At 44.4% G+C, this 14,547-nt stretch overlaps 1 protein-coding gene across 1 annotated transcript; it reads left to right on the plus strand.

Annotated features, from left to right (window-relative positions):
* On the plus strand, window positions 1-11,430 carry etv5a (ETS variant transcription factor 5a). Its single transcript, XM_048238599.1, has 13 exons — window positions 1-154; window positions 1,907-2,035; window positions 2,233-2,323; window positions 2,560-2,607; window positions 3,114-3,164; window positions 4,890-5,013; window positions 5,154-5,456; window positions 6,435-6,721; window positions 8,411-8,470; window positions 8,635-8,703; window positions 8,958-9,127; window positions 9,242-9,343; window positions 9,465-11,430. The coding sequence occupies exons 2-13, from the start codon at window positions 1,988-1,990 to the stop codon at window positions 9,693-9,695; spliced, it is 1,584 nt and encodes a 527-aa protein (XP_048094556.1). The 5' UTR covers window positions 1-154; window positions 1,907-1,987; the 3' UTR covers window positions 9,696-11,430.
* The last annotated feature ends 3,117 nt before the right edge of the window (window positions 11,431-14,547 follow it).

Consider the following 14,547-nt stretch of genomic DNA (forward strand, 5'->3'; position numbering starts at 1 on the left):
AAAACCAGCCATTCCATTTACAAACCCTCATTCAAGTTTTGTGAGGCGAGGAGTGCGCATCTATCCATCACAGAATAGAAACCTTGGACATTTTGTGGAATTTATTGAGATTCGATTTTTTCAACGTTATAGAGGTGTCTACGAAAACCATTGGGTGAGTATCCCGGAAAGCTCTGCACAATGGATACCGCGCAGGTTTTATGCATACCACTGCGACACTTGTTAAGTTAAACGCCGATTTGCAACTGCAAATCCAGCTATCAAACGCTCAGGGCGACGGAGAACGCCATTTTCTCTGAGGGAGATTTTACTTAGCGCCAGGCAACCATTTTCTGTAGCATCCACGTTCTAAATGCCCGTTCTTGCACAAATGATACGAGATAGGTCGTCATCTGTGCGTGCGTAATGCAGCTCTATTATCTGTGGAAGACGGTCGCGCTTTGACTGTTTGTGATTTTTATGAATGGGGAGGTGAGATTGTCCTGACTGCGCCCCCGTTCCTCGCGGATCGAGTTTCACTTCATTGAGAAAAACAAGGGGCCGTGGGAGGGGGGGGGGTGTAACGTGTTGCCCCCGTCCATATGAATTCTGCATTAATTGTCTTTGATGTGCACCTCAAATTGCATTTATTTCTCCAAACTGAGTTTTGCACACGATTTGTTTGCTTTTGTCCATGGAGAATTTATATTTAACATTGTCTCCTAAAATCTGATTTGGAAGTGTTTTTTTTTTTTTTTTTTTTTAGTTGCTCATAGTTATATTTCCCACATTAGAGATAGGCTTATTGTGGTTGCTCGGACCATTTGTTCCTGGTCTGACACTTGAGAAAGTTGGCTGTTTTTTATGTAGCCTACTGTGTGATACTTTTATCTACTCTGTGATGGATTATTCATTTTCAGGCAGTGTTATGATGGCCTACTGACTTTTGCACAGCAACTATGTTGATGCACTGAACTTGCTTTATGAATTAATTGCCAACGTGATGTATCCTGCATCTACGGATATCATTTATTTACAGTTCTGTTTTTATGGTTGTGGTTGTCAGACATTTGTCATGACATAGCAGGCTATCATTTCAGTAGATTTACTCTTATGGATTATCAAAGTAAAGATAACAGACCTGCGATGTCTTGGACAAATACTCATAAAGTTCTTCTTATTCTGATACTTAAACGTTATACGTCAGCAATGGTGGATGAAAGTGTCTTCTTTTATGTCCTTTGCTGGGTTACAAACATGAATGTGTAATAATAGGCTAGCTCCATTTTATTCGTCATCCATTATGTTAACTGATCAACTGATCATATGTTAACTGACTCACTATGGCAGGCTTGAGGGCGATCATCCATGTGGAAGACCATGCTGCTCTATTTTATCTTACGGTGTTTTGAACTCTACAACCCCTTTAGTGTGGTTGTGCGTGCGCTCAGGAGTCTCTCTATACCATACCCCAAAGGACATATCCTGACACATTCATATTTTAACGGCAGCGTGACGACTATGTTTAGTCTCTGTGGCGCTGTGGTTAAGACCACTTACTTTCATATGTTTGTTCTGGTGTTGTGTGGTCCAAAGCTTGCTAAGAAAGTGAAATGAAATGTCCTTTAAGTAATCCTTCAGGCCAGTTCTGACTGGAGTGATTTTTTTTATGATTCTGCTCAATCACAAGGACAGATGGTTAGCTCTGCTTACATAAGGTTTACATCTATAATATGACCACATTGTGTTTACAATGCACAGGTCATAATCCACGCTAGCATGATTGAGGATGGTAGTTGTGGTAATGTTCAACAAACAGGAGGTAGTAGATGAATAGACAGGACCATCATAGGCTGAAGGAAATGTGCAATATTCTTTGATGGATAGCATTATTTCCCCTAACAGTATCTTTTGGTTTCTCTTTCAGAGAGAAAGAGTTTGAGACGCCCTTACATTATCGCTTTAGGCGAAGACTCTTCACTGGGAATCCTGTGAAGACCAAGATAACATGGACGGATTTTATGACCAGCAAGTCCCATTTATGGTCCCACCCAGTGTGAGTACCACTGCTTGATACGCCATCAGATAAACCTCAGTGTCACTGTGTCTCCGTGCCTACTTCCCTTGTGGGTTTATTTGCCCAACAAGTTGCCTTACTGTGTGATGTTGAAACATGCGCATCACACAGTGACTTGGATTCATCACATGGGTCTGTGACTTATCAATCTGACAACGTTTTGTTCTCCACCACAGAAAGCGTCCCGTGCAGAGGAACCCTACAGCAGACCAGTCAGCGACAGGAAGAGGAAGTTTGTGGATGCAGAACTCGCTCAGGATACGGAAGGTAAATTCACATCGGGTCCTTGTTGTGTGTTTCTAATCCATCCTCAAGTCTCAGTGGGCATGCAATGAGCTCTGATTCTAAATTTAGTCACAATATGTCAGAATTGAACAAACTAAAATGAATCTTTTATGTGTGTGTGTTTTTTTTATTTATTTTTTATCAAAAGACAGAATATCATTGTCAGATTTTTTTTGTGACTACTGAGCCTGAAGTGTTCTGTGATTCTTTCTCTTTAGAACTCTTTCAGGACTTGAGCCAACTGCAGGAGATCTGGATTGCTGAAGGTGAGAAATATTTGAAAGTGTCCCAGAAATACTTTGTGGTTGAGCTAAGAGGAATTATTATCATGTGTGTATCACATGAGTCAATGTGATCTTTTTTTGTGGGAATACGACTTTTTGTTCTACAACCTAGGTTTTCATTTTTCTGTGTCATTGCATTTCTTTTATTTTTGGATTTTTGTTATTTGAGGGGGAGGATACAAAATGTACAGACCCTCAGCATATATGTTTTCAAAAACAAACATATAATCTGATTTGTAATTTTTGATGGAACAATCTGCAACAGTCCTGGTTGTTCCCAAATGGCAGTTAGTTATTCTTCCATAAAACTTTTACATGCATCAATGCTGATATGCCATTTTTCTTCTTCAGTTATTTTTCCCGTCCTTAGTCGTAGGCGTGGGGAGGAATTGACACAAGTGGTTACAGCAACATCTTTTTTTAATCTACTGTACGGCTTTATTTATTATTGACAACTTATCGCTGCTCTACTCTGTCTGTCTCCACAGCCCAGGTGCCCGATGACGAGCAGTTTGTCCCAGATTTCCAGTCAGATAGCTGTGAGTACCTGAGATTGCTGATTTATTATTCATTCATTCTCTCTCCACTGGTGTACTTTGGGTAGTGTCCAGTTAGGGGTGATGTGGACAAAAGTAACTCGGCTCTCAAACGAAATAGACATTTATAATTCATAAAGCACTTCAAGCCCCTTTCAATTCTGTGGGGACAATGGATGGCAAGGAATTTGATCACTCGCTCACAGTGGAGGTTTGGAGTGGGTTCCCATTCCCGAGCTTGAGGCCATTTGATTGCCGAAGCTCTCTATAACTCGACTTGGCTTTTCTGGTTGCATACTTTACTACTTGGCATAGTTAGCCCACACTGGTCTTGCAGGCTACATTGGTATGCTTCTCTCCTTAGGGTTCATAGAAGAGACCCACCCTCACCTGCAACCGACATTTCGTTTTTTCCCCCCCCCCCCCCCCTCTCTTTTTTTTAAGTTTAATCAGGCGATCGGTATCGAGCATCACATGAGCCAAGCTCATAATCTGATTTCACACTTTCATGCACTCTGCCCAGCCTCTCGAATGGGCCAGATTCCAGAGGGCGGGGTGGGATCGCCGAAGGGAAGGACTCCCCGGCACACAGCAGCTCCCACCCAATGCACCCCAAACCCTCTGGAAACAATACACACCGAGAGTCTTGTCCACTAGTCTGTGTATATTCAAGCAATTTTTTTCTTTTTCCAAGCTTGTGCCTTTTTAGGCCGTATATGCTTTCAACAAGCCTTATTCTGAAGTTGAGTGAGGGAGAGTGTGCTGCTGGGCTCCTTGCCATGTCTGTTGTAGAATGGCTACAGTAGACAGAGTGGTCAACCTGACCTCGAGGCTATTGAAATAAATGGCTGAAAGTGTGTGTTTGTTTCTGGGGGGATAGCGCTGGTCAGGCTGTCGCAGCCGGCTGTGGCTTGGCTCACCGCCAGTTTCCTCCAGTTGTGCTACTAAACTGCACTGTATGCCTCAAAGCCCAACCCCTCGTTTTTTTCCCCCCTGTCTGCTTTTGGTCACATGGTCTCCCACGCTGGTGCAACACCCCACTCTCTTTGCCACTACCAGCGGAAAAGTAATCTCTCCTGCTCGGAGGTCCTCCAATCAGCAGCTTACAGCCCTGGCTGGAGCCGTGTTTCTCCAGACCTTGTACCCGCCATCGCACGCGTGCCCCGCAGCCTCACGTGCCCATTGTTTGGTGCCGGCCTCTGCAGCACGGTGATGTTGGCTCTGGTTGCACTGCGCCGTGGGATTTGGTTTCACTGGCCCATTATGTGGCGCCGGAAATGGGAGCTGACGCGAAGCTCCAGCAGCTAATGGTTACAGTGTGGGGAGGGGAAAATCATTCAGAATCATTGAATTACAGACACACTGATTCATGAGTATTGACCTGGACAGTGATGGAAATCTGCAGGGAGAGCTTTGATTGCTCGTGCTGTCTGGTATTGTGATACTGATGGGTCGGTGGAGGTGGAGGGAGCTTTTATGCCCTTGCTATTGGCCTCGTTAGCCTGTGAAAGAAAGTCATTAAACTGTCTGAGTCGAAGACAACATCTGTTTTGTTAGAGAGAAATAGAGGGGTGGGAGGGTGGTGGGGAAAATAAGCAATGGACACTTTGTGCAATGAGTTGTCAGATGAGGTGATGCACTTCAAAACATTTTGTCATGCTGTCATCTCTTACATACTCACTCTCTCTCTCTCTCTCCCTCTCCCTCTCTCCCTCTCCCTCTCTCTAGTGATGTTCCATGGCCCGCCACCAACCAAGATCAAGCGGGAAGTGAATCCCTCCAAAGAGCTCTCCCCTTGTAGTCAGGACTACAGTCCCATGCCCTACGGAGAGAAGTGCCTTTACAGCTACAGGTGAGAACCAGCACTGTTCAGTGCCATATTTATGATGCTGTCAATGATCATGCCTGTTTCTTGAATGTTTATTGATCAAGGTCTGATAAAGTGTGTGTGTGTGTGTGTGTGTGTGTGTGTGTGTGTGTGTGATTATGCAGTGCCTATGAGAGGAAGCCAACGGCCGGGTTCAAGCCCCTGACCCCTCCCTCGACGCCCGTGTCTCCGTGTGGCTCTGCCGCCAACACCCCCCAGGGCTCCAACCCCCTACATGACCCCACACCGCCCCCGCTGGTGCAGGGCCCCACGCTAGCACAGCGCCCCCTGCAGCAGGGCCAGGCAACCACAGCCAGCGCCACCCCCAACCACAGCCAGAGGGCGCTGCCCCTCCACAGCCAGAGCCCGCCGTTCATTGTGCCCTGCCCGCCACTCAACCATGAGACCCCCTTCAGCTCAGAGCACAGGTGAGATGGTCAGCCACATCCACAATGTACTACATCATAACAAGTCACCTTATGCATTACACACACAATATCACTAAACTACATTTCAAGCTCATAGCGTGAAGATTAGTTTCCCCAGCATCTGTAAATCAACATTTGTAGGTGAAATGAGACCGAACACACATATAATTGAGTGAAAGGGTGAACTTTTGACCTGGTATTTAATCCTTGAGACTCCATGTCCACGGTGTAGGTTTTCAGCTCAGTGGCAAGGCCTCAGGTATTGCTGACCTCTGAGGTGATCCATATCATTCTTAATGCAAGGGGGTAGGAGAGAGATGTGTATATACGGCAGGTGACCTTTCAGTTATGCTGACTTCATGAATGGAAACTATTTGTTGGCACCCGCGATGGGTTTAAAGTGTGTGTGTGTGTGGGTCGGGAAAGGCTGGCTGGCTTACTCGGATGTTGTTGTGCCTTGATTCCATGTTAGCCCACTGCTGCAGGGTGCGGATGGGGTTGAGTGGGGTGGGGGGTCATGGTTTGAGCTGTATTAACTTGACCCCCGTGGGAACAGACTGCCTGGCATACTGCCGTGCCACCTGCAGTCAGGGACGTTGTCGAAAAATGCCTGGCATCCCATTGGCAGCCAGTGATGCGGAGTCAGTAGCTGTGGGCTCAGCAAAGGTCTCGTCTCTGGAGAGTGGCTGTTGGGCACCATGTCCTTGTTTTATATTTATCCGCTGGTGTCAGTGCTCGGAGGGCTAATTTACAGTTTCTTGGTGCCAGGGATTCATTTCTCTGAGGAAGTGGCTATAGCGTTTCATTGCTGCTCCACCTAGTAGCATTCACAGTTATACATGAAGGGTAAACTTACATGCGGGGTAAGGCTGAGCTTGGCTATGACGTGCTGTTTACTTAGCCTTGTTAAACCTTAATACGGCGGTTGCTATTAAATTAACTTTCTTATTCCTTTAATGACCCTCCCCCCATCTGCAGGTTCCAAAGACAACTGTCAGAACCCTGCCTACCATTCCCGCCCTCTGAGTCCCAAGGTCGGTCACCCTTCATGCCCCAGGCTCCAAGCACTTCACCGCGGGACAGGAGGCCTCCATACCACCGCCAAATGTCCGAGCCCCTAGTCCCCATTCCCCCCCAGGGCTTCAAACAGGAGATGATGGAGCCGCACTACACTGAGCAAGGGGTTCCCAACATGGGTCCATCCCCTGCGGCCTTCCACCCCATGGCCATCAAGCAGGAGCCAAGGGACTTCTGTTTTGATTCTGGTAAGGAGCAATTTCTCAGAACAATGTTAATTATAATGGGGCAGTTAAACTCGTAATTTCATCTTTCATAAATGACAAAAGCATCCACACTAAAAAACATCCACATTGGCAGAAAGTCTAATATAGAACTTCAAATCAGAACTGAGGTCCTCCATTTATACATCTGATTAGAGCCTTTGTTTGCTTTTTCTCCACCAAATTTGATGGTGTGGTCATAAAATGCACAATTGTTAAGCAAAACTGTCCCACTAATTACAATAGTTCAAATACGGAACTACAATAAGAAAAAAGCCATGCAATGTAATGAAAGATGAGATCCAAAGCAAATCCCGATACTCTTCGCCCGAAGTCTTTTTTTGGGAGAAGACGGACATCACATAGGCCATTTCAGCACACCGACACACAGGGTTTCATTGTAGAGCTGGTCAGTTGCGTGCAGCTCCTGAGAGTCCGATGTGTGTGTGAGCAGTCATGGCCGAAGGGTGTGGAATGTGCTGTGTGGCTTGGCACTTGCCTGTGAGTTTTAGCACCAATCAGCAAGGCCTAGAGATGCAACAAGGCAGTGGCCATGGACACCCGTTGTTTTTTTTTCTTGTTTTTTTCTGTCCAGTTTTCAGCCTAGAACTGAAACAGAAAGCCACGATTTAGATGAGGATCAGACGGATCAAATAGAAGCCCTCAAAGCTGTGCCAAAAGAAAAGGTCTAAATCATGCCATTAATAGAATATACTCACTCCACTACATCTAATTCATGAAACCCAGAGACCATGCAGACTTGACACGCTAGGCAAATGAGTAAAGTTGTATTCATCTGACACCATCTTCTCAACAAGCACTCACCAGCCTCTTTCGGTTGATGTGAATGTGATCCCACACCCTGCAAACATAAATACCACTATGCTTGATCTTAAACACTGACCAACAGCCAGCTGTTTGTGGTCCTTTGTCATCCACGTGTCACAAACTTGGCCATCACCCCATTTCCGTTTGGCTTTATTCTTAGTAAAGCCTGCAGTGATGTAATATAAAATCCGCTTAGCCCACACTTCTAAACATACGCATCATCATCATAAAGGGCTCGGGCTGCCCAGAGGGTCTCATGCATCTACTGGGTATTTATTTTCCTCTCTGCAGATTAAGTGATGTGCATCTATTAGATGGAGAGATTTTAGACATGGCACTTTTACAGTAGCGTTTGCTAGTAGGCTGCTTCGAGAGGGTGTGGCAAACAATGTCCTACAGAGGCAGGGCAGAGAACAAAGATAACTTAATTGTTGCGATTCGATATCTGGCCGCAGTGACTAATTCTATTTGCTGTCTCAATGAGACGTGTCCCTGACGTCTGCATGCATTGATCCGCGGCTTAAGCCAGTACTACCAGATGTGTGGGCCAGGGACATGTACAGTCCAGCTGTTGTTACAGCGATGTTATGTAAGTGTCCAGGTGACTGGAGCCTTCAACCAGTCCTCAGTGTCCAGTACTCCTTGCTTTGTGAAATCTGGACCTACTGCACATCCCCAGAGCAGGCGTGCTACACGAATAATGCTTGTTCATGTTTACCATGTTGTTAGCATCTCTTCTCTTTATGAACAAATACATATATAAAATAAGGATAATCATTGCATTGGCATACATAGTATAGACAAACTTCAACCATTTTAACAACCATTTTTTGTTTTGTTTTACAGAAGTGCCTAACTGCCAGTCATCTTTTGGGAGGGCCTCAAGCTTCTACCAAAACCAAGAAAGTAAGTATCCTCTTCATCATATTTCAGATGGAAAACAAACATTGGGCTCTGGTTTTGTTGTCATAGATGTTGCAGCATTGTGTATAGCGGGTCACTGGGGGACCTGCTAATGGGCTTAGGGATCTGAATGGCAACTAATCATTCCCCCCCCTGCTACATTGCAGACTTTGTTTTCGACAGAGAGCCACACCTGTACTACGATGATACATGTGTCGTTCCAGAGAGGCTGGATGGTAAGTAGTAATGATTGGAGAATTTGTTTATATTGCCTTAATATAAAAAAATATGTAAAACCAGTTAAAAGATGCTGCAAGTGATGGTATTCTTAAATTCAAGTTAAATTGATGTTTTTGTGATATTTTTATTCATTTATTGAATTGAATTTAATTGAATTAATGCTAATTCTTGTTCACTTGCTCCAACAACATGTATAGCACCATTCCCTCATTCTCACTCTCTCTGTTTTGCCCTTTTTCTATGATCACAGGTAAAGTCAAGCAGGAGCCCACAGTGTTCCGCGACGGTCCCCCTTACCAACGCAGAGGCTCCTTACAGCTTTGGCAGTTTCTGGTCACTCTGCTCGACGACCCTGCAAACGGTCACTTCATTGCCTGGACTGGCCGAGGCATGGAGTTCAAGCTGATTGAGCCAGAAGAGGTAGGTTGCCTGTCTTTCCAGTTGGCTCTGACAAGAATCACCTCCTCTCTCTTTCATTGGAAAATTATGTCTGAGACGCTACCACCTTTGACACTCCTGATTTCTCCATTTCAGGTGGCAAGACGCTGGGGCATCCAGAAAAACAGGCCGGCTATGAACTATGACAAGCTGAGCCGTTCTCTGCGTTACTACTATGAGAAAGGAATCATGCAGAAGGTACGAACGGAAAACCATTTCCTAGCTCCTCTGCTGAATGTGTTCATGGGTTGCTAATGACAACCGAATGCTCTCGCCTAGCCTGACGGCTGTGTTTGTTTGTCTTCCTCTGGTCACCTAGGTTGCTGGTGAGCGGTACGTGTACAAGTTTGTGTGCGACCCAGAGGCTCTCTTCTCCATGGCCTTTCCTGACAATCAGAGGCCCACCCTGAAGGCTGACCCCGACGGTCTCCCAGGACTGGAGGACGACACCATCCCTCTGACCCACTATGATGAGGGAGCCCCCTACATTGTGGATGCAGGGGAGCAGTGTGTAACAGGGATGCCCTTCCCTGACAGTTACGCGTACTGATGTCAACTCCAAAAATAACAAAAGAGAAAACATAAAAATAGAAAACGATCTTATCCCAAAGCCCGGACTGCAGTGCAGACTGGAACTCATCTGATTCACAGTTCCTTGCCCCCTCCTGGCCTGATGCCCTCTATGAAATGACCTTTCAGCCACCTACCCCACCCCTCCACCCCACTTGCCCCCGTGTACCAGAGAAATCTCAAAAAGGTGTTTTTAGAGGAAACCTGCAAAAATTCACTTTTTTTCCCCTCTGGCATCAACCAGTGGGAAAGGGGTCCCCCGACAGGTGACGGACAAACTGGAATTCTAGTTGCACCGGTCACCTGTCCCTGTAGTGAGGCATGTGTCGCCATGGAGACGAGCAGGACGCCATGGACTGGCCAAGTAGTGATGAAGAACGGACAGATCTCTTAGTGGACTGGAAGAAGTGTAGCAATTCCATTTTGACAATCTGCCTTTTTTTTACGATAAACTTTTATTCTGTCAACTAAAAGAAGATAAAAGTACAGAGATATGGTTACCTCTTGGGTCCCTAGTAAACTCTATGTTACTTTAAAACATTTAAAATATATATATATATATATATAAAGAGTAAAGGGCTTCATATTGCAAAAACACCTAAAGAATACACCTGTTAACCGAATGGCTTGTTTAGACAGCTGTTTTTTGTATAACAACCCTTTTAGTTCAAGAATTAGACTTTAGGCTAAAGACTGCTGTAGGTACAATCAGATTTTCTGTATTTTGTTGTATTGTTCTATTCATTGACTTTTTGTTTTGTTTTAAAGAGTAGTGGTTTTGTTTTGTCACTACTCCACATCAGCTGTCTGTTTTGATCCATACAAGCTTTCAAAATGTTTTGTAAAATTCTCTACAGGACTGTTAGCCCATTGATTCTCTCATGATTCAGCATTTGTTTCAGTCTTGACATACATGGCCAACGCATATCGGCTCGATCTCACACCATTCAGTGACCTGAATTTTCCACAATGCGCTGACTTTATTAATGCACAAATGTTTTATGAGAAGCGCCATCTGTAGTCTTATTTATTTCAGGCATAGATCTCCCTGACGCCGCACAGCAGTGGAACCAACGTCAAGGCCTTTGCATGCAGTGAGATTGTACACACACCCACCCCAATTCTTTTTATTTTTGCCAAACTCCGATTTACTATAGACCACAGCTTCTCCTGCATGGTGTACTTAACAAGCAAATGTCCACTGACATATCGTTTCATGCTGGACAAAGAAGAATTTGTGATGTTCTCTGCATTTTTGTTTTTACTTTTTAACTTTTGTTTGTTAGGTTTTTTTTTTTTTCTTTTTTGGGGAGGGGAAGAAAAATTATATATAAATATATTTTTGCAAAACTCCGCATCTGTTTTGATTTTATTGTATAAGCTGTATAGTACTGCCTAAAAAAAAAACCAAAAAAAAAAAACATGTAATCTTTTGAATCGGAGTCCCTGTGATGCGACTGCAGATAATAAAGAAAGGACACCCTTTTTTTCTTGGTGGAGTTGGGAACAGTGCCTTGACTGGAGAAGTGCAGCTTGTATACTAATAGTAGTCTCGCTGGTGTTGGACGGAGTTGCATTGCTCTCCACTCGAACCACACAAAGGGTTGTCTGCACCTGTATAGGCTTCTCCCTTTCCCTTCACAATGTGTACCGTACACTGCTGAGTTTGTTATCTGTAAGGGGTACAATAAACTGTCGTTTCTGCTTCAGCTCCAGTGATGTGTGGCTTTGTTTCTTTTTCACCCCTTCATCAGTCAGCTGATGTGTCGTTTATGGATAGTCCATTGGGCTGAACCTGGGGGAATCAGTTACTGGCACCTATGATGCCTTTCGTACGTCTTCAGTTAAAAGTTAATAGACCCAGGAGGTCAGCATAACTAGCACATTCCTTAGCACTGTAGAACTTGGTCTTAAAGTCATAGTAGTGCCTCTGCTGCAACCATGCGATCAACTTTGTTTTCAAATTGTGCATATAACATCACCACATAATTTGGCATGAGCATCCTAACAAACAGCATTTATGAGCATTAGGAATTTTAACTCATATGATCACCACATGACCTTATATTGCAATATCTATATTGGTTATGATATTTTACATTTTCAGTATTCAACAAACCTAAGTTCATAAAACATTGTTGATGAAAACACTACAAATTTTAGGGTAAAATGTCAAATACTGATCATACTCTACCTGCACCGTTTCACTATGGTGATCCATTTTTGGATCAGAAACAATAAGCTAATCCGACCCCTGCACACAAATCATTACATTAGAGCAGACAAAAAAGAAATGCATATCTTTAACATCTTCTTAAATAGAAGAATTGTGGTAGTTGAATTTTTCAAAAGAAAAGCCAATTTGGTTAACTGGAATATACCCCGGAGACAATTGGCTGGTATGAGACTATTAATTCTGTATCGGACACCTATGAAGTTTAATCAACGTTCCATCAATGCTCCTTTGAATAGTAACTATAACAGCCAGTAAACGACATAAACATCATCCATCAACATCCACTTGCTCTGTAGCTCTGAATAATTGCAGCAGCAGCCTACATCCCTTGTGTTGACTGATGAAGAAGGAAGAGCTTCATTACAAAAACCTTTTACCATACCTGGGGGATCAACTGCACTTTTACATGAATAGCAAGTGGAAAATGGATTTACCTGTTTTTGTTTTTGTAGCTGGTCTGACGAGGGCTCATAGCTAATGTTTATTTAATAACCCTCTTCCACTCATTCAAGTCAGTGTCTGCAGTAGGCTAGAGCATAAGAATAGCACACCAATACATGTGAAAATGTCCAACATGTGAATAATTTAGTCTACATCGTGTTCAAAACTAATTAGAGCCTGAAGCAGACTAGTTGCACAGGGGACCCCTCAGATGTAGCCATCTAGGCTAAGGTGCTTAACAAACTCACGGCCTACAAACAAACGTGTTTTATTTCAATACAGGCTAAATGACAGTTAGGAATTTAATTGTGGTGGCAACTGAATGTTTCCATGTTTATCCTTTTTGACTGATTTTTCTCTAGTTTTGCATTTGGCTAAGCTCAGTGTCATTACTGGTAGCATAAGCAAAGTCCTATTATGCAAGTCCCTCCAATCTGCGGCCATATTGTAACGCTTTTTGGGCACTTATCAGGCATCTATTTCGGGCAAAAATGTGCGTGCCCAAGGCATCACAACATCAACCTTGCTCCAGTGGTGAGATCACAACACATGATTGGCACGATGTATTCACAATACACCACATGATTGGCACAATGTATTCAAATGACAACTTTTTTTGCCACAGAAGGGGCAGGACATGTGTAGACAACTGCCGTATTGGCGTTACAAACTAACCCCATGCATTTCTATGCAGGATGTTTTGAGTGCTGTGTATCCTCACGTCTCTGGCATAAGCCAGTACCTGGAGCCTACAAAGGATGCAGAGGTAGTCCAACTCCTCCAGAATGGCACACCAATACGTTCCTTTGCCAGAAGGATTGCTGTGTCTCCCAAGCAGTCTCAGGAGCATTGTATAAGTATATATAGTTTCTAAGTATATATTTGGTCTCTGCATTTATCCGTGAATTAGTGAAACACACTTAGCACACAGTGAACACACAGTGAGGTGAAGCACACACTAATCCCGGCGCAGTGAGATGCCTGCAACAGCTGCGCTCAGGGAGCAGTGGGGGATTAGATGCCTTGCTCGTGCCTACTGGTCGGGGTTCGAACCGGCAACCCTCCGGTTACAAGTCCGAAGCGCTAACCAGTAGGCCACAACTGCCCTCATTGATAGAGATAGATAGATAGATAGATAGATAGATACTTTACATTACATTTGGCTGACGCTTTTTTAGCCAAAGCGACTAACAACATGGTAAACAGTTTAAGTTTTAGAGCAATTCTCAACAATTTTAGGACAATTTAAAAACGTTAGAGTACAGTAAGAATAAGTGCATCAGTAAGTGCTGTTTTTAACAGTTACTTGTCAGTTTAAGACGGATGGTGAGTGCTAGGATCAGTAAGACTTGTTGTTGTGTTGCTATGAGAGGAGATGTTCTCTAAAGAGCTGGGTCTTCAGGAGTTTTTTGAAAATGGAGAAGGATGTCCCTGCCCTTGTAGGAACTGGCAGTGTGTTCCACCAACGAGGAACAACAGATGAGAAAAGTTTGGATTGGCTTGAGCGTACCGGTGGTAGAGCTAGACGTCGTTCGTCTGAGGAGCGCAGCGGTCTGGAGGTAGCGTATGTCTGTATGAGGGCATTCAAGTAGGTGGGAGCAGAACCTGAGACTACTTTGTAGGCAAGCGTTAGAGCCTTGAATTTGATGCGGGCCGCCATAGGTAGCCAGTGTAGCTGGATGAGCAGCGGGGTAACATGTGCCCTTTTGGGTTGGTTGTAGACCAGGCTGGCGCCCGCGCGTTCTGGATCATCTGAAGTGGTTTCACTGCGCAGGCTGGGAGACCTGTCAGGAGGGCATTGCAGTAGTCGAGTCGTGAGATGACTATTGCCTGAACCAGAAGTTGGGTAGCATCTTGAGTCAAGTAAGTCCTGATTTTCCGTATGTTGTAGAGTGCGAAGCGGCATGACCGGGCGACTGAGGCAACATGATCTGAGAAGTTTAGTTGGTTGTCGAGAACAACTCCTAGATTTCTTGCAGTCCTGGTAGGTGAAACAGACAGGGAGTCAAATTTGATGTTGATGTCGTGGTATATGGTAGGTTTAGCTGGGAGGACCAGCATTTCAGTCTTTGAGAGGTTCAGCTGGAGGTGGTGTGCCTTCATCCATGTAGCTATGTCTGAGAGGCAATCCGAGATCCGTGCTGAAACCAAGGGG

The sequence above is a fragment of the Alosa alosa genome, chromosome 3, assembly GCF_017589495.1.
Source record: "Alosa alosa isolate M-15738 ecotype Scorff River chromosome 3, AALO_Geno_1.1, whole genome shotgun sequence".
Lineage (NCBI taxonomy): Eukaryota > Metazoa > Chordata > Actinopteri > Clupeiformes > Clupeidae > Alosa > Alosa alosa.

Bases quoted from the DNA above. Each gene is read 5' to 3' on its own strand.
- etv5a (XM_048238599.1), top strand. From the start codon at position 1,988: ATGGACGGATTTTATGACCAGCAAGTCCCATTTATGGTCCCACCCAGT. The intron at 2,036-2,232 runs GTGAGTACCACT...TCTCCACCACAG, and splicing joins CATTTATGGTCCCACCCAGT to AAAGCGTCCCGTGCAGAGGA. The intron at 9,344-9,464 runs GTACGAACGGAA...CTGGTCACCTAG, and splicing joins AGAAAGGAATCATGCAGAAG to GTTGCTGGTGAGCGGTACGT.